The 22,870-nt window shown below is 39.4% G+C and overlaps 1 protein-coding gene across 1 annotated transcript in view; it reads left to right on the plus strand.

Annotated features, from left to right (window-relative positions):
* Positions 1-22,870, plus strand: part of UBN2 (ubinuclein 2) — a 97,496-nt gene that overhangs the window by 69,338 nt on the left and 5,288 nt on the right. The window contains exons 9-16 of the mRNA XM_080665259.1: positions 1,032-1,150; positions 1,979-2,092; positions 2,678-2,821; positions 5,952-6,002; positions 10,167-10,209; positions 12,766-14,313; positions 20,894-21,125; positions 21,546-21,635. Coding sequence (XP_080521385.1) covers positions 1,032-1,150; positions 1,979-2,092; positions 2,678-2,821; positions 5,952-6,002; positions 10,167-10,209; positions 12,766-14,313; positions 20,894-21,125; positions 21,546-21,635 — 2,341 coding nt within the window. The remainder of the gene's footprint in view (positions 1-1,031; positions 1,151-1,978; positions 2,093-2,677; positions 2,822-5,951; positions 6,003-10,166; positions 10,210-12,765; positions 14,314-20,893; positions 21,126-21,545; positions 21,636-22,870) is intronic.

Below are 22,870 nucleotides of genomic sequence, written 5' to 3' on the forward strand. Positions count from 1 at the left end.
TGGGGAGGGCAGTTAGGGGTGACCCGGCCGGCAGAGGAGGGAAGTTGGCGGCGGCTGGGTCTGCAGGAAAGGGCAGTTTGGGGGGGGGGGGGGGACCCAGGCCTGCAGGGGAGAGCTGTTGGGGGGTACCAGGCCTGCAGGGGAGGTCAGTTACGAGTGACCAGGCCTGCAAGGGAGGGCAGTTAGGGGTGACCAGGCCTGCAGGGGAAGGCAGTTAGGGGCAAACAGGCTAGCAGGGGAGCAGTTAAGCATCAATCAGGCTGGCAGGGGAGTGGTTAGGGGGTGATCAGGCTGGCAGGCAGAAGCGGTTAGGGGCAATCAGGAAGGCAAGCAGACGAGCAGTTGGGAGCCAGCAGTCCTGGATTGTGACAGGGATGTCTGACTGCCCTCGAGAGGTCCCAGATTGGAGAGGGTGCAGGCTTGGCTGAGGGAGACCGCCCCCCCCCGCTGTGCACGAATTTCATGCACCGGGCCTCTGGTATATATATATATAAAAGCCTAAGTGACCAGTCAGTAGCTATGATGTGCACTGACCACCAGATGGGAGACACTCAACGCAGGAGCTGCTGAGCTGCGGTGACATGGCAGTTGCAGTTCTCGGGTGACGCACCGGGAACCAGAGAGGAGGGACCCCAATTCCTGAGTGTATCTCCCAAGAACTGCCCTCTCGCAATCCAGGACCCCTCCGGGGATGTTGAAGAGCCAGTTTTGGCCCATTCCGCACAGGCCAGGCCTAGAGACCCCACCCGTGCACAAATCCATGCACCTGGCCTCTAGTTTTTATTAATTACACTAGGGCAGTAGGCAAAACCTGAGATTCTCCTTGGCTATCTGGGAAGTATGGTCATACTAATTTTATATCCAGTGTGCATTATGAAAAGTCAGTGTTGTAAAACCAATGTCCATACTTAAATATATAAACATTTCATAAATGTAATTAATGTCTAAAAGCATAAATGTTAATCATTTGAGGACCTGCTTACAAATCTAGTTTTGTAAATATGTTTGAAAAAACTTTATTTGTTTCTCAGGATGATCGTTTAAGAGAACCTCTGCAAAAACTGAAACTGGCTGTTAGCAATGTCATGCCTCAACAGCTATTTAAATACCAGGAGGACTGCCAGGCTCGTAGTCAAGCTAAGTGTGCCAAGTATGTACTTACTCTATTTGAACTGGGTTTTGTTTCATAAATATTTAGATGTTAAGGGTTGGTGTTAAGTGGACTTTATCACCAAGTAGACATCTACATTTACCTCTAAAATGGTATATATGGGTCTTTGTACTATATGTGGGTATTATGCCAATAGGTGGGACTTTATCTAAATATTTAAAATTTAACCTAATAAATATATTCTAAATGACACTTCACTTCCCACTTAATTGCTTTGATTTCAAAGGCGAAAGGTCTGTTGATTTATTGTATGGGAGTGATCAAAGCAAGAGGTGACACTGGTCAGACATTTCACATGTTGACCAACTTGACTGTCTGAGATTGGACACAAATATATTCTGAACTAAAAAATAAGTATTCGTGCCTTTATATTATAGTTTGAAGACCTTATTTACCAAATGACTTTATAACCCCAAATGAAATTCAAAGTATTATGTAGAAAGGTAGATTCCCTATTTACCTTGTCTTTTGAATTAACATCCAAATATGCAGTTCAACAAGTTTCTAGGGAGTGTATTATTATATGCAATGTTTAATTAAAACTCTGGCCGAAACCGGTTTGGCTCAGTGGATAGAGCATCGGCCTGCGGACTGAAGGGTCCCGGGTTCGATTCCGGTCAAGGGCATGTACCTTGGTTGCGGGCACATCCCCAGTGGGAGGTGTGCAGGAGGCAGCTGATCGATATTTCTAACTCTCTATCCCTCTCCCTTCCTCTCTGTAAAATACCAATAAAATATATTTAAAAAAATAAATAAATAAAATAAATAAAATAAAACTCTGCTCCATAAAATGTTTTTTATTTTTAGGTTGCAAACAGATGAAGAAAGAGAAAAAAATGGATCCGAGGAAGATGATGATGAGAAACCAGGGAAACGTGTCATAGGACCAAGAAAGAAATTCCACTGGGATGACACCATTAGGTAAGAAGTAACCAAAGCCTTTACTTCTAACTAAGTAGATAATAGAGATGTAAGGTTTTCATAAAAAGAATCTACAGTAAGTCGAAGACTAAATTGGGAACAACCAAAAATAAATATATAGAAAAAATTTATTCAAGGGAAGGTTGACATGGTCCTAATATTTTTAGAATGCTATCACTTTTATTTTTATATAATGGTTTTTTAAAGCTAATTATTTAATTATCGAATAAGTCATGTACTGGTTTCAGAAGGTGAAGGACTCAATGTACTTGTGTAGTCAGTCATCTTGCTTATCAGCAGTTCGGTACCCCAAGTAAGGGTTTAGTTGGAATATCTCTTTCAGTATTTGGTGCCTAGATTAAAGGTATCAAAGGAAATTGTTTCATGTGGGGATTTGGCTATAGTACAATGAATAATATATGATAGAAATTACTTATCTTCATGTCATCTTCTGATTTCTTCAGATAATAATTCTTTACTATTGCTGTCAGATTTATGTGCTTTTTAAAAAATCTGTTTCAAGCTTAATTTTCTACAACTTTTCACTCAGATTTATATATAAATATATATTTTTAATCTGTTTAGAACTTTGTTATGTAACCTTGTTGAGATCAAATTGGGATGCTATGAGTTAGAGCCAAATAAAAGCCAGTCTGCTGAGGATTATCTTAAATCCTTTATGGAGACAGAGGTGAAACCATTGTGGCCTAAGGGCTGGATGCAGGCAAGGTAAGAAATATGACATCCTAGATTTTATTTATTTAAGTCCTTTTTTAAAAAAATTTAATAAATCTTTATTGTTCAGATTATTACAATTGTTCCTCTTTTTTCTCCCATAGCTCCCCTCCACCCTGTTCCCACCCCACCCACTGCCCTTACCTCCCCCCACACTGTCCTCATCCATAGGTGTATGCTTTTTATCCAGTCTCTTCCCGCACCCCCCACACCCCTTTCCCCCCGAGAATTGTCAGTCCACTCCCTTTCTATGCCCCTGATTCTATTATATTCACCAGTTTATTCTGTTCATCAGATTTTTTATTCACTTGATTTTTATATTCACTTGTTTATAGACATGTATTTGTTGTTCATAATTTTTATCTTTACCTTTTTCTTCTTCTTCCTCTTCTTAAAGAATACCTTTCAGCATTTCATATAATACTGGTTTGCTGGTGATGAACTCCTTTAGCTTTTCCTTAACTGTGAAGCTCTTTATCTGCCCTTCCATTCTGAATGATAGCTTTGCTGGGTAGAGTAATCTTGGTTGTAGGTTCTTGCTATTCATCACATTGAATATTTCTTGCCACTCCCGTCGGGCCTGCATAGTTTCTGTTGAGAAATCAGCTAACAATCATATGGGTGCTCCCTTGTAGGTAACTAACTGTTTTTCTCTTGCTGCTTTTAATATTCTCTCTTTGTCTTTTGCTCTTGGCATTTTAATGATGATGTGTCTTGGTGTGGTCCTCTTTGGATTCCTTTTGTTTGGGGTTCTGTGCACTTCCTGGACTTGTAAGTCTATTTCTTTCACCAGGTGGGGGAAGTTTTCGGTCATTATTTCTTCAAATAGGTTTTCAGTATCTTGCTCTCTCTCTTCTTCTGGCACCCCCATAATTTGGATGTGGGTATGCTTGAGGTTGTCCCAGAGGCTCTTTACACTATCTTCAAATTTTTGGACTCTTTTTTCTTTTTGCTTTTCCAGCTGAGTGTTTTTTGCTTATTTGTATTTCAACTCTGACTTGGTTCTTGCGGTCCTCTAGTCTGCTGTTAGATCTCTGTATAATATTTTTTATTTCAGTCAGTGTATGTTTAATTTCTAATTGGTCCTTTTTCATATCCTCAAGGGTCTCACTAAATTTATCGGCCTTTTCTAGGAAATTCTTGAAAAACCTTATTACCGTGGTTTTGAACTCTATATCCAGTCATTTGCTTTCCTCCATTTCTTTCATTTGTGACCTGTTTCTTTGTCTCCGCATTTTTGCTGCTTCCCTGAGTTAATAGAGTGGCTTTGTGTGCTAGGTGTCCTATAGGGCCCAGTGGCTCAGCCTCCCCAGTTACCTGAGGTGGACACTCCTGGTGCATTCCTTTGTGGGCTGTGTGCACAGTCTTGTTGTAGTTATGCCTTGATGATTGTTGGTATCACTGCGAGGAATTGACCTCCAGACCAATTGGCTGTGAGCATCTGCTGTGTCTATGCTGGGAGAACTTCTGTGCTGGAGATACTCTTATGAGACAAGACTTGCAAAATTGCAAAAGCCTCTGTGCTCGGCTTGGATGGGTGGAGTTTCAGGGCAGAGCAGACAGCCTTTGTTTCCCGTCAGCCTTTCCTATGAGGCCCCTGGGTCTCAGTGTCCCTCGGTAATCACTGCAAGCACCTCTGAGAGAAAGCCGCCCTCGAGTTTCTCCCGCTGCCAGACAGTCCAGTTTCTCCCCAAATGAGTCAGGATTCCCAGAAACTTACCCGGAACTGGAGTTCAGCGCACTCGGGAGCTTCCATCTCCGTCCTGCTTTAGAAAGCTAGCCGCGCACTCAGGCTCCCGTGCATTCAGCAGTCAGTACTCTCTGTACGCACACGCCCCCGGACCTCTGCCTTATGCAGCTCCCGAGTCTCAGTGTGCTTTCTCTTTTTTTGACAGTCCAGATTCCCCCCGAATGATTCTGGTTTCCCAGTGACTCGCCCGGGGCTGGCGTTCAGTGCAGTCGAGAGCTTCCTTCTCCCTCCCACTTTAGAAAGCCATCCGCACACTCAGCCGCCCGTGCATTCAGCAGTCAGTCCTCTCTGCACGCGCGCCTCCGGACCTCTGCCTTCTGCAGCTCCCGAGTCTCATTATGCTTTCTCTTTTCCTGACAGTCCAGAGTCCCCCCCAATGAGTCTGGTTTCCCAGCGTCTCGCCCAGGACTGGAGTTCAGTTCAGTCGGGAGCTTCCTTCTCCCTCCCGTTTTAGAAAGCCAGCCGTGCACTCAGCTGCCCGTGCACATAGCTGCCCGTCCGCTCCACGTGCGAGTCTCCGTACCTCAGCCTTTTGCAGCTCCTCTGCGTCTCAATGTGCTTTCCTCTTTTCTTCTAGTTGTAGAATTTCCACTCAGCCAGCTTTCCTGTGGTTCTGGATTGTGTCTGTTTTGTCTTTTAGTTGTAGTTTTGAAACTGTTGTGCGAGGCAGCAGTTTAGGTGTTTACCTATGCCGCCATCCTGGTTTCTCCTTATTTACTTCCTTCTTATTGGCTGTTATTAATGATACATATATAAACACACATATATGACATTCATTTTGCTAAGAACCTAATGTGTTTAAAATTCTGTATAATCATCTCAGATGATCTGTGCTTTGCAAACTTCAAGTACTTAAAAGACTAAAGAATGAGTCACATGGACATAGAGATGTAGAATATACATAAAGGTGATTTTTTTAAGTGACCACTTTTACTTTTTCATATCTAAATTTTGTAGTAGGGAGAAAATGGTTTTGAACTTTGGAAGGGGAACTTCATATGGGTATTGTGAAGAAAAGGGACTGAATATAAGATTTAGAGGCATAACCATAGGTTCTGTTGAAAGTATTCAATATAAAGTAGTATCTCAAAAACTAATTTACAGTTTAAAGAGTTAAGTATTAGACTTGACTGACTCAACCTGTCATCTTAAAGCATTCCATCTTAAATTAACAGAAAACATCTGTTGATCTGTTAAAGATCTAAAATAGAGGTAATACAAAACTCTGTGTAAGATCGATTATTGAATTTACTGATAACTTTTATTTGGTAAATAAGCAAGTAATAGTTTGTTGAAAATCAAATGATTAAAATGATAAAGTGATTATCATCTTATTTATATACTATAAAAAATTGTGTCCTTTAAATTTTCCAGAATGCTTTTTAAGGAAAGTCGGAGCGTGCATAATCATCTTACTTCTGCCCCGTGAGTAAATTCAGACTCTATTTTTATTCAAATCATGTGCTTTAGTAAACAGAAGTATCATTTATTGAATGCTAGTTGAAACCTGACTTAAACGTACATTTAGACAATCTCCATGTTACCACTGCCTCTTTTAAAAAGATCATTTTTACCTTTGACTACATAGACCTCGAACACACTTATCTACTGAACAGTTCTCAGGGTAGTTTCAAAACCTGAATCCATAATGTTAACATGTATTGGCCTAAGATGTGGTAGTAAGGAGCCATGTAAACAACAAGGTTCATGTGGTTTCCTTTGTTCTTGGGAACCATAACATATCGTAACCTGGGTCTGTGCCCTGCAGTTCTTTTGTGCCCTTTTTCTCCCCCTCTTAATGACTATCTACATAGGTAACCCTACACCTTGTGCTTTCCAAGACAGTTCAGTATACATACCTATAATTCCTGGCCTTGCAGAGTGTTTTATTCCACAAAGTTAACCTACTCTTCATGTCCTTCCTCTGTTCAAAACCAGGTTTTTCCTTAGTGATGTGATTACTAAAGAAAGCTTTCTTATCCTCCTTACAGGCAGTAAAAAAAAGGCATGGTTACATTTTTAATGAATACGGGTTAACTCAACAGAATTTTATTTTTACCTTCAACTTAGGGCTAATTCCCTGTAGCCTTAAAGTGTAGTATTAAGGGGTTAATAAAGAATAAAATTTAGCAAGTTACTGAGAATTTACTGAGCACTCTAATTCAGTATTCTGCTAAGAGGTCCTGGTAACATCCTCTGGGTAATATTACAAAATTCCCCCTCTCCTTGTATAAGTTATAATAGATGGAATTTTTTTGCCGCTGGTAGGAAGGACATTTTCTTAGTACACCATCAGAGATGTATTGAGTTAGTTGTGGTTTTCAATTCTTACTTTTATTATTTTAGTATAAATGTGAAATAGCTTGGTTTCATCTACACAAATAAAAGAGAGATATGCAAATTGACCATGCCTCTGTGACATCCACCAGCCAATCGGGAGTGAGTATGCAAATCAACCGAACAAAGATGGTGGGTTAATTTGCATACACAGGTGTGGAGTGGCCGGGCGGGGCAGGATGCCTGCTATGGGAAGGGGGGAGGAGAGGGGGGGAGGAAGCTACAGGAGCGGCTCTGGCCGGAGCGAAGGCGGAAGGCGGCGGCCGCAGCAAAGGCCTGGGTCCCGGGTGCCGGAGGAAAACTGGTGCTGGCAGCCAGGGGAAGGAAGGCCTGAATCTTTGTGTAACATGCTTCTAGTATATTATAGGTGTACTTTGTTGCAAGTGGTTTAGTTATCCTACGGTGGGGAGATAGATATGACTAATTTTCTGTTTTGTTTTGTACCAGAAAGTAGGAATCTATGGGATAGGTGAGCCTGGAAATCTTTTGCTCAAGTGCTCTTTATTAAAAAAAACTTTAAAAAAACACACACACTTTAAAAATTACTATTGTCTTAATAAAGCTGTAGATTGGCAGTTTTAATTAAGATATTTGTTAATCTAATTCAATTAAGTGAAATACAGATATTCATACAATGCTTAGTGAAATACAAATATTCAAACAATGTGAGGTATTTTAGCTTGTCAACCCTTCAATTAGTCAACAAATATTTGAGTACTTTCTCCTATTATGGAACTTACGAGTGTTTTAATCTTCAAACTTTTTCACACTGGCTTCCAAAGTTTCCATGGTATTTTTTCTTGCATTTTTTTTGGTTGTTTCAACATTTTTATTTGAGTATTTATGTTAAAAAATAATTTTTTAAAACATTTTTTAAAATGGCCCTAATGGTTTGGCTCAGTGGATAGAGCGTTGGCCTGCGGACTGAAGGGTCCCAGGTTCAATTCCAGTCAAGGGCATGTACCTTGGTTGCGGGCACATCCCCAATGGAGGGTGTGCAGGAGGCAGTTGATCAATGTTTCTAACTCTCTATTCCTCTCTGTAAAAATCAATAAAAAATATTTTTAAAAAATTAAAAAACATGAAAGAAATCCTGTATGTCAACTGTAATTGGGAAAAAAATTCAAAGACAAATTTTTGCAAAAAATACAAATATATAGCCTATCTAATAAAAGAGTAATATGCAAATTAACCATCACTCCGCTACATCCACAAGCCACGTCCACGAGCCAATCAGGAGCGAGAATGCAAATCAACCCAACCAAGATGGCTGCAGCCACGGAGAGAGTAGGAGGGAGGCTTGAGTTTCCCCGGTGATGGAGGAAGCCAGGCTTTCCGCACACCCTGTCCGGCCCAGATCTCCGCTTAAGGCTATAAAGTTTCAATTATAGAAGATAAGTAAATCCCAACAAACATGGCGGCATCCAGGGAGCTGGAGAGAGCAGGAGGCTAGGGTTGCCCCCGGTGATGGAGGAAGCCAAGCTTCTGCAGCCCTGGCCTGCTTTGGCCTCCGCTTAAGGGTACAAAGTTTCAATTATAGAAGATAAATAAATCCCAACAGAAATGGTAGCCGCCACGGAGCGAGCAGAAGGCTTGGCTCCGCTCCAGGCTACAAAGTTTCAATTGTAGAAGATAAATAAATCCGATATACCAGGACCTCCACTTGGGTCGCTGGGAGGCATGGCCAGCCTGCAAACCACCACAGGCCCCTCGCCAAGGCTGCCCCACACCCCAAGGGAACCCCCACCCTGATCCAGGACACCCTTCAGAGCAAACCAGCTGACCCTCACCCATGCACCAGGCCTCTATTCTGTCTAATAAAAGAGTAATATGCAGATTGACCATCACTCCAACACAAAAGATGGCTGCCCACATGTGGTCAAAGATCCTGCCCCCATGTGGACACAAGATGCCCAGCAGGGGAGTGCAGTTGGGAGGGACCAGACCTGCAAGGGAGGGCAGTTGTGGGCAATCAGGCCAGCAGGGGAGGGCAGTTGGAAGTGATCAAGCCTGTAGGCTAGGGCAGTTACGGGAGACCAGGCCGGCGGAGGAGGGAAGTTGGGGGCAAACAGGCTGGCATGGGAGCAGTTAGACATCAATCAGGCTGGCAGGGGAGTGGTTAGGGGATGATCAGGCTGGCAGGCAGAAGCGGTTAGGGGCAATCAGGAAGGCAGGCAGGCGATCAGTTGGGAGCCAGCAATCCCGCTTGTGAGAGGGATGTCCGACTGCCCTTTTAGGCCCGATCCCACCGGGCATTGGGATTGGGCCTAAACGGGCAGTCGGACATCCCTCAAGGGGTCCCAGATTGGAGAGGGTGCAGGCTGGGCTCAGGGACACCCCCATCCCACCCCGTGCATGAATTTCGTGCACCGGGCCTCTAGTGTGTGTATATATATATATCAGGGATGAAGGGAGAGAGAGAGAAACATTAATGATAAGAGAGAACCATTGGTCAGCTGCCTCCTGCATGCTCCATACTGGGGATAGAGCCTGCAACCCAGGCATGTTCCCTGGCTGTGAATCAAAATGTGACCTTCTGGTTCATAGTTAGACATGCAGCCACTGAGCAACACCAGCTGGGCAAAACTTTTTTCCCTTTAAAATCCTGAGGATTTTGTGTTTTGTTTTAATGTTTTATTGACTGACTGATTGCTATTTTAATTTTAGAAACATAGAGAAGGGGGTGTAGAGACAGAGAGACAGACATTGATTTGTTGTTCCACATATTCATGCATTCATTGGTTTACTTTTGTATGTGCCCTGATAGGGATTGAACCAGAAACCTTGGCATATTGGGTTAACATTCTAACCAACTGAGCTATTGGGCGAGGGCTTTGTTTTGTTTTTATATATCTCATTTACAATTTCTTAGCATGATTTAATTTGAGTTGGAAGTTTTTCAAAGCTGTTTTCCTATAAATAATTATAATTTTTTACCAGTTCTTTGAAGTGAGAAGCCTTAGGCAACTTCATTAGCCTATTTTGAGTTATTTTATTGTGAATATTCACATTTAATTTTTAAAAGAACTTTATCATCCTACATTTCATATTTTGGTTGTTCATCAAAATTGGGGGAAATGTTGCTGTCTATTCACATATGAATTGAGCGCTTACATATAGTTCCTTCCTTCAAGGAGTTTTCCAAATAGCAGAAGAAATTATTTACCCATGTAATTACAAGATTATGTTATACTTTCCTAATGAGTGACCTAACTGCTAATGAATGCTCTCCTTTTTAAATTTTTGTGTTAGAGCAAAGAAGAAGGTGATTCCTGCACCTAAACCCAAAGTAAAGGTAAGTTCTGAATTAAGTCTTATATTAGTCATAATGATGACTGTTGAAATGCATTCTTTTTAATTTAATTAATTAATTGATTTGTTTATTTTTTAGATAGGTTTTTATTTATTTTAGAGGGGGAGAGAGACAGAAACATTGATGTGAGAGAGAAACATTGATTGACTGCCTCCAGCATGCACCCTGACTAGGGATTTATCCCATAACCTGGGTATGGGCCCTGACCAGGAATTAAACCAGTGACCTTTTGGTCCATGGGACAGTGCTCAAGCAACTGAGCCATACTAGGCAGGGCTTTTTTTGTTGTTAAAGGTGGGGTAGAGCCACTCTGGACAGATTTGGCCTTCTCACCAGCTATGTGTAAAAAGTTTTTGTTTGTTTGTTTGTTTGTTTGTTTGTTTGTTTTCATTGATTTTAGGAAGGGAGGAAGGGAGAGAGAAAGAAACATCAATGTAAGAGAGCCACACCAGCTGTGTGCCTTCTTTAATTTTAGAGGCTCTTTGAATACAGAGCAGCACTGTTCTTTTTTTTTAGTAACCAAACTACTTTGTCTTCTAAATAATATTGAGACAATATTTTATTAAAGCTGTTGAGTTCGTGCTTTATTTTCACACCTTATTTTTAAACAACTAATACCCTTCATTGAGAGTTTTTTAAATTTTGATACATCTGTTTAGATGTGATTAATTTATCAGAACTCTAATAATGGAAGTGTTAGGATACTATAGGGAAGTTACCTGTTTTGTTTGTGATTAAATTACTTTTTCCTTTTTCCAAAATGGAAAACTGTATTGCTGACTTTTTTCCCCATCCTGCCATCCCTCAGATATCTATTTTAGTTAGAGAGGTAATATAAGGACATGCTTACAGTAGAACATGCAAACAATAGGGAAAAGTAAGGAGAAAAGTAGAAATTTCTGCTCACTCATAGAGAAAAAAAACTTTTAACTTTCTGGTTCACAGGTGCCCTCCCTTTTTCTGGATCTTTGCCCCTACCTCACCTCCTTCCATCTATCTTTCCAACCATTCATTTATCCAGATTGAGTTAACGTTTTGTTTCAGTGGGATAACCTGCTTTTTTTACTCAAGTATACGTCCTGAACAGTTTTTCTGCCGATGTAAATCTCCACAGTACTATGGATTTGTTATTGTTTTTTAACTTTATTTATTGATTTTGGAGAGAGAGAATGGAGAGAAAGAGAGAAACATTGATTTGCCATTCCACTTACCAACTTATTGATTGCTGCTTGTATGTGGCCTGATTGGGTATTGAACCCGAAAACTCAACATATCAGGATGACGCTCTAACCAATGAGCTACCCGCCCGGGGCCTGATTTGTTTTGTTTGTTTTTTGGGTTTTTTTAAATCCTCACCCAAGGATATATTTACCAGTCTGAGAGAGATAACAGCGATTGGTTGCCTCTTGTACGCGCTCCAACCTTAACCAAACTAGCAACCTAGGTATATACCCTGACTGGGATTGAACCCGGGACCTTTCAGTATATGTGACGAAGCTCCAACCAACTGAGCCACACTGACCAGGGCCTGATTTGTTAATTTCATAAAGAAAAAATATTAATTAATAAGGTTACTTAAAACAGCAATTTTAGTCCTAGCCGGTTTGGCTCAGTGGCTAGAGCGTCACCTGGGGACTGAAGGATCCCGGGTTCAATTATGGTCAAGGGCTCATGCCCAGGTTGAGGGCTCCATCCCCAGTGAGGGGCGTGCAGGAAGCAGCCAGTCAGTGATTCTCTCTCATCATTGATGTTTCTATCTCTCTCTCCTCCCTTCCTCTCTGAAATCAATACAAATATATATTTTTTAAAAACACCAGCAATTTATACTGGTAACACTCCAATATTATTCTGATACACTCCCCTAACCACAGTTTTTGTACTTTTTATTATAATGGAATTTTTTACTAATGGTGTAATTACATGGCAGCCAAAGTGAACATGTCACATCTGCATTAGCCATTCATGCTAGCAGACAGTTTTGATCTTAATGCAGTTACCATGCAGACTTCTGAGAGGCAGTAAGGTTTTCAGTCAGGGCTTTTAGAACAGAAACTTAGAAAAATTGCTCAGGACTTTAGAGTGCAACAGCATTCTTAACAGCTTGTTTACTGTAGTACCTTAGAAGGTGATGGTAAAGACCCTTCCTCTCCATTCTTTCCCACTATGGTTAAGGTAAGTGCTGTGGTCCTATAAATCAATATATAAGGTAAGACCTTGGGCCTGGGTTTGTTTTTGTTCTTTTTAATCACCACCCAAGGAGAGAGGATATTTTCCCCTTGATTTTAGAGAGCGAGTGGAGGGGAGGGGATGAGAGGGGAGAGGAAGAAAAAGAGAGACATGGATGTCACAGAGATGCATCGATTGGCTGCCTCCCACATCCACTCTATGCTTTAAAAAAAATTGGTTTTTACAGTCTCTAAAGAAGAGTTCCAGTAGAATTTTAGTAATCATGAGAACTTCTTAGTCTTTTAAAAACCAATACTTGTAACTTTTTATTAATCATTGTATTTTTTTCTAATACAATGCTGTTTATACTAGGAGTGTAGTCCAAAAAAGGACCAGAAAACTCCTGCATCCTTGGTGGCTTCAATTGGTGGTCCTTCAAGTTCTGTCACATCTGCCATGGCCTCCACCAGCTCTAGCTCTACTCCAGCCCAGGAGACGATCTGCCTTGATGACTCACTAGATGAAGACCTTTCTTTCCACCCACCTGCACTGGATCTTGTTTCTGAAGCTTTAGCTGTTATCAACAATGGGAACAAGGGCCCTCCAGCTGGCTCAAGGATAAGCATGCCAACTGCAAAACCTCGTCCAGGACTGAGAGAAGAAAAATTAGCAAGTATAATGAGTAAGCTGCCACTGGCTACTCCCAAAAAACTAGATTCTGCTCAGACTGCACATTCATCTAGTCTTATTGCTGGTCACACAGGGCCAGTACCAAAGAAACCCCAGGATTTAGCTCATACTGGCATCTCTTCAGGCCTTATTGCTGGTTCTTCAATTCAGAACCCTAAAGTTTCCTTAGAACCTTTGCCAGCCAGGCTACTTCAACAAGGACTACAGAGGTCAAGCCAGATTCATGCTTCTTCCTCTTCACAGACCCACGTCTCCTCTTCTTCCCAAGCCCAAGTTGCTGCCTCCTCTCATGCTCTGGGAACATCAGAGGCCCAAGATGCTTCTTCGTTAACGCAAGTAACAAAGGTGCACCAGCATTCAGCTGTCCAACAAAATTATGTGTCTCCACTGCAAGCAACCATTAGTAAATCACAGAGCAACCCAGTGGTGAAATTAAGTAATAATCCCCAGCTTTCCTGTTCATCCCCACTTGTTAAGACTTCAGATAAGTCACTTATGTACCGCCTTCCCTTACCTACTCCCTCACCTGGAAATGGTTCTCAAGGGTCCCACTCCCTGGTTTCTAGGACAGTACCTAGCACCACTACCTCCAGTAACTACTTAGCTAAGGCTATGGTGTCACAAATCTCCACGCAGGGTTTCAAATCTCCCTTCTCAATGGCTGCATCCCCAAAACTTGCCGCATCTCCCAAACCTGCCACATCCCCTAAACCTTTGCCCTCACCTAAGCCTTCTGCCTCACCCAAGCCCTCTCTGTCAGCTAAGCCTTCAGTATCAACTAAACTTATTTCTAAATCCAACCCAACTCCCAAGCCTACTGTATCCTCAAGTTCTTCCAGTCCAAGTGCACTAGTAGCCCAGAGTAGCCACTCCAGCAGTAACAACCCAGTCCATAAACAACCCAGTGGAATAAACATCAGCAGACAGTCTCCCACCTTAAATTTATTGCCCTCTAATCGCACTTCAGGCCTTTCGTCTACAAAAAATCTTCAGGCCTCATCAAAGCTACCAAACTCATCATCCACTGGAACTGTTGGGAAGAATAGCTTGAGTGGAATTGCAGTGAATGCACCTGCCAGCAGAGGTAGCAACCTTAACTCAAGCGGAGCTAATAGGACTAGTCTATCTGGGGGAACAGGAGGTGGAACACAGGGTGCTACTAAACCGTTGTCTACTCCACATAGACCATCCTCTGCCTCAGGGTCTTCAGTGGTAACAGCCAGTGTGCAGGTATGTATGTTATATACATTCATGGGATAAAATGTATTAGTGTATAACCTTTCCTTATTATAATATATAGGTTGTTTGTAATAGCCAAATAGCCAGTAGTTTATTGCCAAGGAATGTTCCTAATGTTGACATCACAGTGATGGGGATACTTGGGGGTGAGATTTTTGTTGGAACGTGGATTTATTTATTTTTCATTCAAGTAATACATGCTCACTTTCAAAAATGTCGAAAGACATAACTAAAATGCATATTTAAAACTACCTTATTAAAGTCCAAAACAAAGTAGTAACTTAGGAATTTAACATACCTTCACTTGTCTCCTTTGTTCTCCATTATAGTCCCCTTTCTCCTGCCAACTGTCTTATTTAATCAAATTTATACATGCATGTTATTTTTTCCTTTAACCTGTCTTTTTGAATAAAAATTTTATTTTGCAGTTATTCATTTATAATTCTCTGTCAAATTAGTATCAGTAATCCTTTTATACCAAAGCTTCCCTATTAGCTCTGAGTTAATAGGAGTACCTCACTCAAAGAATATTTTCAAAAAGGCTAAAATGAAAGCTATTTTACCTTAGCTCTTACATATCTGGTCATTTTTGTGCTCTCACAGTTGAATAATTATGGATTTCTTGGGTCACTAATTGTCTCACTTCAAATTTTGTAAATACTGTTCCACTGACCCTTTGTATTTAGGATTATAGAGGAGTATGAGGGTGTCTTATCAGTGATGTGTTTTCTCTGCCTAAATGCTAGTGAGATTTTCTCTCTCTTGTTGAAATTCAAGTGTTTACAGACTTTGGCTTGGTTTATCTTGTTTTCAATAATTCTGTGCCTAGAACATGGAAAGTCTTCAATTTCAAACCTGGTTTTTTCTTTTTTTTCAGCTCAAGATTATTTCATTTGATTACATGTGATAATTATTTCTGACCCATTTGGTCTAGAATTTTTGAGAACTCTTTATTACTCATGTATTTCATCTCTCTGCCTTCCATATCATCTTCTCTGTTATTGTTTCCATCTATATCCCACTTCGTATTCTGAGACTTTCACATTACTGAGTTAGTTTGTTTAATACATCATCCCCACACTGAAAAGAAATACATGCTCACTGTAGGCAAATTCAAAAAAGAAAATAAAAATCATCCATTATTCCATCACTGTGTATATTTTCCTGGTACTTTTTTAGACTTTTTTAAGAAAGTGTGTATTACATAATATTCTGTTTCATAATAAGCTTTTTAAAAATATAACATTTTATGATGTGTTTTTAGGTTCTTAAATATTCTTTGAAAACATGACTTTTATTGATTTATGGAATTCTGTTCTCTTAACAAAATGCTCTAACTTTATACTGCGTCCTGATTATGTGGAATATGAACATGTAATGAAAAAATTTTCCCCTTGGTATTCGTAGAGGTTCTCTGCTATTCAATACAAGCTAAGCATTGGTATTCAATGTACACTTAAAACCAAAATCGTCACTGCCATTACTGTAGGCTTAGAAATGAATTGATTCCAGAATTCTAATAGAGAACAAAATTCAGTTAACTGATATTTTATTAATTAGAAACTAGGATTTATTGATATTTTATCTATATAATTTTACTTTTAATCAGAAATATGAAAGTAACACTAAAAACAAACAGATTAGGGATTGTATGTTAAAATCTAAGTTATAACTTAAATCTGCAAGTTAGTCCACATTCCTGTTCCTATTACCTTTATTAAAATGCTGACTTTTTCAAATCTTTAATTTGATCAAAGGAATATTTGAGAGGATTATAATAGAAATGGCACTTCCCTACTTCATATCCTCCTGCTTACTACTTTTAACTCTCTTCCCTTTTTCTCTGGGATTTTAAATAAGAATGAATGGAAGACTCTTAATTTATTTTTTTAGTGTTGTCTTTGACTTCTCATTATGATAAATGAAGTTCTTAGCTCCCTTATATTTTTCCCATTCTCCTGAAAGAGTAAAATGACAACTTTTGGTAAAATCCATGACTATGTAAAATATTGTCTCTTTTGAGCTAAATATCGCACACGATGGTTTCATTTGCTTTCTTATTATAATATTTTGGGTTTTTCCTTGGAGTTAAAAAATTTTTTTCCACTTGTTTTGTTTTCTCTGAATTTAACATTAAATCTTTATCCTTTGTCATCTCTAGAATCTAGCAGTTTTATTTTATTTTCCAGGAATCCTTCTTGTAATCATTTATGCTAAAAGAACACAGATACTTGGTATACCAGTTATTTATCAGTTAGTTTCTCAGCATGAACATACATGACAAAATTTGTGTTTCTAAAATGTACTCCTTCCTGGTTTTCTTCCTCTCCAAAATGACTTTATGATTTGGAGACCTTAGTGTTCCTGCCTTCATATCCGATCCTTTTTGTTCACTTCTTACTGGTTTTACTGAAGAAAAGGTCAATAATTAAATAAGGTTGTTTCTAACTTTTGGTGACCTAAGGGTTTTTTGTTTGTTTTTTTTTAATATAGCATCTCACTGAAATCTTATCAGCTACTTGTGGCCTCTAGATCCTGTCTCTCAAATACTCCCAACACTAAAAACAGATTTCCTATCTGTGCTGCAAAGTATGTAACTCCTGTCTGAAATACATCATCAGCTGTCTACTCATTTGCAGAGTGAAAGTGACAGGTCTTGAGTTTAACAGAAGTTAAAATCTTTCTGGGTTCAGATTATTACCGCTACCTGCTTTTTATTGAATAATTTTCCTCTCAACGTGTTCCTCTTCTTTCTTGCCCTTCAACTTATTGATTTTCTATGAATCCTGTCTTTGCCACTTGAGAATTCTGAAAATAATTGCTTTGTTAAGCAAATGCTTACTAAGTGTTTAATATGTGCCAGGCACTGTTCTAGGTGCTGGAGAAATAGGGTGAACATTCATATTCAAACCCCCTTCTCTTTATGGAGCATATAGAGTATTTTAGGTAGGAAAATAAAACACAAATTTTAAAAATATGTGAAGTGTTATGAAAAAATAAAATGGATTAATATGATAAAGTGTGATTGTTGCTAACATAGATTAGGGAGTTGGGGAAGGCCTCTTTGAGGAGGCAGCATTTAAGTTGAGAATTGAATGAGCAGGATTCAGCCTTTGGAAATAAGAGGGAACAAACAATCCAGGCAAAGTGGGTGGTGGGTGTGAAGACAGAAAAGAACAGGCCTGTAGACCTGTAGAAGACGTGTAGACCTGCATGGCGAGACTAGGAAGGGATGGGTAGGTGATGAGGTTAGAGTTCAGCAATACCATGTGATGAAGCACCTTGTAGGCCATGATAAAGACTTTGGAATTTATTCTGTGTGCATTGGGAAGCTATCAGAGGGTCTTTTACAGGGAGGGCCGTGGTATGGTCTAATATTTCTAAAGATCACTCGATGTTGTAGGGAATGGGGTGGGAGGGGTGGATGCACTTACCAAAATATAAAACGTGGTTAAAAAAAAAAGTAATGCTAACCACAGGAAGAGAGAGCAAGGTTCTCTTCATATGTTCCCCTGGGAATGAAATGTGGAGATCATACAAAGTATTTTTGATTATGGGGCATTATCCTGAGCTGTTTGCCTACTTCAGGTTGACAGCTTCTCCTGTGTGCTTCTGAATGATACCACTGGTGGGATGCCTCACTTTGAAAGGTCTCCATGTTTTAGGAGAGAGAAATTTATACCCATGTAACATAGATAATCTGATATTTCATTTTAGTTTTATGAACAAAATTAGATACAGAAATGCTGACCATACAAAAATGTTAGGCACTTATGGCATGAAACCATTTTTTATTGCTAATACTCAATTATTTAACTTTGGAAATTGCCTTAATTTACATTTTCCATCTATGTTTATTGGGGGTTTTGTTTTTTTGAGAGAGAGAGATGGATCGGTTGCCTTGAGTACACACCCCAATCCAGGTATGTGCCCTGACAAGGAATCAAACCTGAGACCTTTCGGTGTGTGGGATGACGCTCTAAGCAATTGAGCCACACTGGACAGGGCGTTTCCATAGATTTTAATGCTTCAGTTAGCCTCCTCCAGAAAAATAGTTTTCTTTATTAGCAGCAGTTGTTTACTGTTTCTCACTAGGGGGCTCTGTTTAGGGTGCACTGCCTTGAAGAATATGCCTCATATTATCCTGAGACTACAATAGAATTATGACTAAAAAGAAGAACTGTTGTTAATTCTCAAATTGATGCAGGATCCTTTCTATCTAAATTGCTTCCCTTATTATTAGTTTTAACTTAGTAATTCTTTCCTTAATGTGCCCATTTTTTATATCACGATTGGCACAATAGAGAGAAAGATTGGAAAATAAAAAAGATAGTTAATTCCAAGCAGAAAGTGATAAAGACTTATACTTGAGTGTTGGAGGAAGTTGTGGAAACAAAGAAAGAATGTGTATGTTGCCCACGAGCTCACCTTGTCCTTTACTTTTAATGCCTGAAAACTAAGGTGTCAAGCCTAAGTGGCAGGTAAGAACCAGACTGTTGACGATAGCAGTTAACATAGCTGGTGATGATATGTTTAGTTGTGGACATGCCAGGTAGGTGAGTGTTAGATATCCAAGTTAGATTCTTCATTGAACTTGTAGATATACAGGATTGAAATTGAGATGAGAGGTCAGGAGTGTGGATATAAATTTGAGAGATTAAAATTAAAGGAGATAATGGGAGGGAAGGTTATTGGAGAGAATGGACAAAACAGAATGGGAAGCTTCTTGAGGTTGTTCTGCAATTCATGTGCAGCAGTAGCATGGACCACTAAGTATATACTAGTACTATGTAATGTGGCATAGATGGATGGGAAGATCACCTATATTATTCTCATATATTAACTAAGTAAATTGATTCAGCCTTTATTAATGAATAATGTTTACTGGTTGAATAATCAACACATAAAATAAGCCTGACAGTGGCTAACATATAAAATATTTGGTCAGGAAAATTTAGAGTTAGTAAAATAAGGCTACAAAAGAAAACTTAACAGTTGCAGAAACTATAATAGATAATATATAATACTGAAAAAAGCTTATTATAATCTTTGTTAATAAATTCACATAGAAAAGAAATAAGTCAAAATGGGAAAAGTTATTTAATTTCTGTATATAAAATTGTTCAAAGAATTAAATTAGCTTAATGAAGTATATTTAAGTAATTGCTCAATGAAAATTCATCAGTGTTAGCATATTTAGCATATTTTTTATTTCAGTGTTTTTATTCATAAACAGCATTAAAACCCAGGTAGGGCCCCGGCTGGTGTTGCTCAGTGGTTGAATGTCAACCTATGAACCAGGAGATTACGGTTCAATTCCTAGTCAGGGCACATGCCCTGGTTGCAGGATCTCCATCCAATAGAGGGCATGGAGGAGACAGCTGATCAATGATTTTCTCTCATCATTGATGTTTCTATCTCTCCCTCTCCCTTCCTTTCTGAAATCAATAAAAATATATTTTTTAAAAAAAACAAAGAAACAGATAGGGGAGTGTCAAAACACCCTCTAATTTACCTTTACCTTAAGGAGTTTAAACTCAGAAAAGTGGTAGAGATGGAAACGAACTTACAGGGGGTAAGGAGAGACTAGATAATGTGGAAAGAGGAGGCTGTCATTCAGTAAGTTTGAGGATAAAAGGAATATAAATAAGTCAGGTGGTTTCTAGAGTTGAGGAAGAGCCAGGAATAGGTGGTTGTAAAAAGAGATGAGTCCTGGCCGGTTTGGCTCAGTGGATGGAGTGTCAGCCTTTGAACTGAAGGGTCCCAGGTTCGATTCCGGTCAAGGGCACGTACCTCAGTTACGGGCTCAATTCCCAGTAGGGGCCGTGCAGGAGGCAACTGATTGATGATGTTCCTCTCTCATCAATGTTTCTATTTCTATCCCTCTCCCTTCTTCTCTCTCTAAAAATCAATAAAAATATTTTTTTAAAAAAAAGAGATAAGAATTCTCTGTATATGAGAAGGCAGAGGAAACATGGAAAAAGTGCGAATACTAGATTATTTGTACCAGGAAGTTCTACATTGATGGGATTCATGGAATAGGCCAGTTCATAGGTTATAGCTTTTGGAGAAGAGGCAGGTGAGGCTGATGAGGAAGAACATCCCAGGTGGTCTCATCTCTTCAAGGTGTTAGGATGAAAGTAAAGGACACAGAGTTAGGGGCTCTGAGAGAGTAATAATAGTCTGTAGCAGCAACTACAGGGACTGTGCCAGGAAAGAGTATAAGACAAATAGCAAGGGACCAAGCAATTTCAGAGACCACATTGAAATTGGTTCAGATCCAGGGGAATCTAAGGTTAGAAGTGAATGGATTGAGAGGGTGAATGGGTGTTCATATAGGCAATAAAATAAGGAAGAGTCTAAATGTGATGAAGAGTTGAGTATAGGATTATTTACAAAACCACTATTGGTAGCTCTTTGAATTATATTGTTCACCTCCGTCTTCATTGCTATATCAAGGTTTCTGTTAGAGCAAATGTAAAACATAGTCTTGTGCCCATGAGGATATTAAATAAATCAATTCAGGTTAAAGATTTGATTTCTTATGTATTTTGACCCCTGGTTTCTGCAGTCTACAGCAGGAGCGTCATTATTGGCTAATGCCTCACCTCTGACTCTCATGACATCACCTTTGTCTGTAACAAATCAAAATGTGACTCCTTTTGGGATGCTGGGTGGCCTTGTTCCAGTGACCATGCCCTTCCAGTTTCCCTTGGAGCTACTTGGCTTTGGAACGGACACAGCTGGAGTGACAACCACCTCGGGATCTACCTCAGCCGCTCTCCACCATAGCTTAACTCAGAGTAAGTGGGGCCCTTTGTTTACTTGGCTACCTAGTTTGACAGAATAGGAAACAAAATTATACTCATTATACCAGTTGGACTTGTTTAGATTATAGAATTTTTTAAAAAAGAAATGCATTGTATTTTATCTATGTATAATCAAATTACTGGACTCTGAGATTTTATTTATAATTTTTAAATGAACCACTATACCACATTTCTAAATGAAATTTATAATAAGAGGACGTCAGATTTGCTGAGTGTTTGCATTCACAGTACATTTATATATGTAAGTTTTTTAACATGTATGTACTCTAATTTAAGAAGGCCTTTGAAGTCAGGGCTGTGCTTACATTAGATAAATTAAACTATTTTCATTTTTGCTCTCAGAGGGCTCAACCAGATTTAAGAAGATCACTGACAAGTCTGTTTTCCTCTCAGATTTACTAAAGGGTTTACAGCCAGGAGCTCAGCATGCAGCAACACTTTCCCACTCACCTCTGCCTACACATTTACAGCAAACATTTAATGGTAAGAAAGCCACCTCTTTCTTCATCTCTTTGTTGTTTATATAGCTATATAGATTGGACTGGACATTTTTTTCTGAAAACGTGAATGAAATGACAAAGGTTGAAAAAAACAGACTTTCATATGACTGAATCCTCATTAGCAACAAACTCCTTTTAAGAGAAAGGAAATAAGTAAAATGAAATCTCTTGTTACATGTGAAGAGAGTGGTTTTGAAAGTGTTATATGGAAGTGATGACAAAGAAGAGGGTTCATAAGGCAATGTGCAAAAGTCATATCCAGTAATTAAAATAGTTTATATTTATGGGAAGTTTACCAAGTGCCAGATAATCTTGTGACCACTTACATGTATTAGCTAATTTAATCTTTACAACAAGCCTGTGAATGAGATAACAATCTCCATTTTATAGATGAGGAAACTGAATCAGAGATAAGCAGCTTGCCCTAGATGATACACTAAGGTGTTCGACCTGAGATACAGATCTAGGAAGTCTGACTCCACAGACAGCTCTTAACCATTAAACTTTGCAGTCCTTAAATTAATATCATCTAAACTCTATGCATTATATCCTTGCAGCACAGCTATATCTTTCTAAAATTAGGTAGTAGACACTGGACATACACATCAGCCTCTAGCAGTTGACTGCTGATAGTATTCGGAAGGCCATTTTGAGGATCTTTTGAGCAGAAATAATTGCTCATCTGCCCTCTTAACTTTGAAGTTGACTGGGGCTTCACTGTTCTTTTTGGCCACTGCATTTTATATTATCTTTGAACAAGTGTACAGTTGGTCACCACGTAGAAATGAAAGCTATGTAGCAATTTCAAAGCAACAAGTTGTAATGAATCCTGTAACAGACCTACATGGTAAGAATGAATATAAAATCACTGTTGTACAAATAGGGGACACAAAATAGACACAGATTCAGCAATCCTGATCTTCCTGAACTAGGTTTTAATGCTTAAGGAAAGTTGCCCTGTGACTAAAGCAGTTGCTGGTATAATGAGTTCAGTTTAGAGCTGTTTTTTCATGGACAGACTGGCATGAACCTGTAAGGAATGAGACAAACAGGAACCTCATGGTTCAACATGACCCCAGTAATCCAGCTTTTATATGAACTTTCTTGTTGTCTGAGCAGCACCACTCTTCCAGAGGGAGAAAGGAAAGTTTACAATTTTTTTATTTTAAAGACATTTAAAAGTATAAAACACCGAATTTGAGAATTAGGCTTCGATTT

This window comes from Plecotus auritus (genome assembly GCF_963455305.1).
Source record: "Plecotus auritus genome assembly, chromosome: 4".
Taxonomy (NCBI): Eukaryota; Metazoa; Chordata; class Mammalia; order Chiroptera; family Vespertilionidae; genus Plecotus; species Plecotus auritus.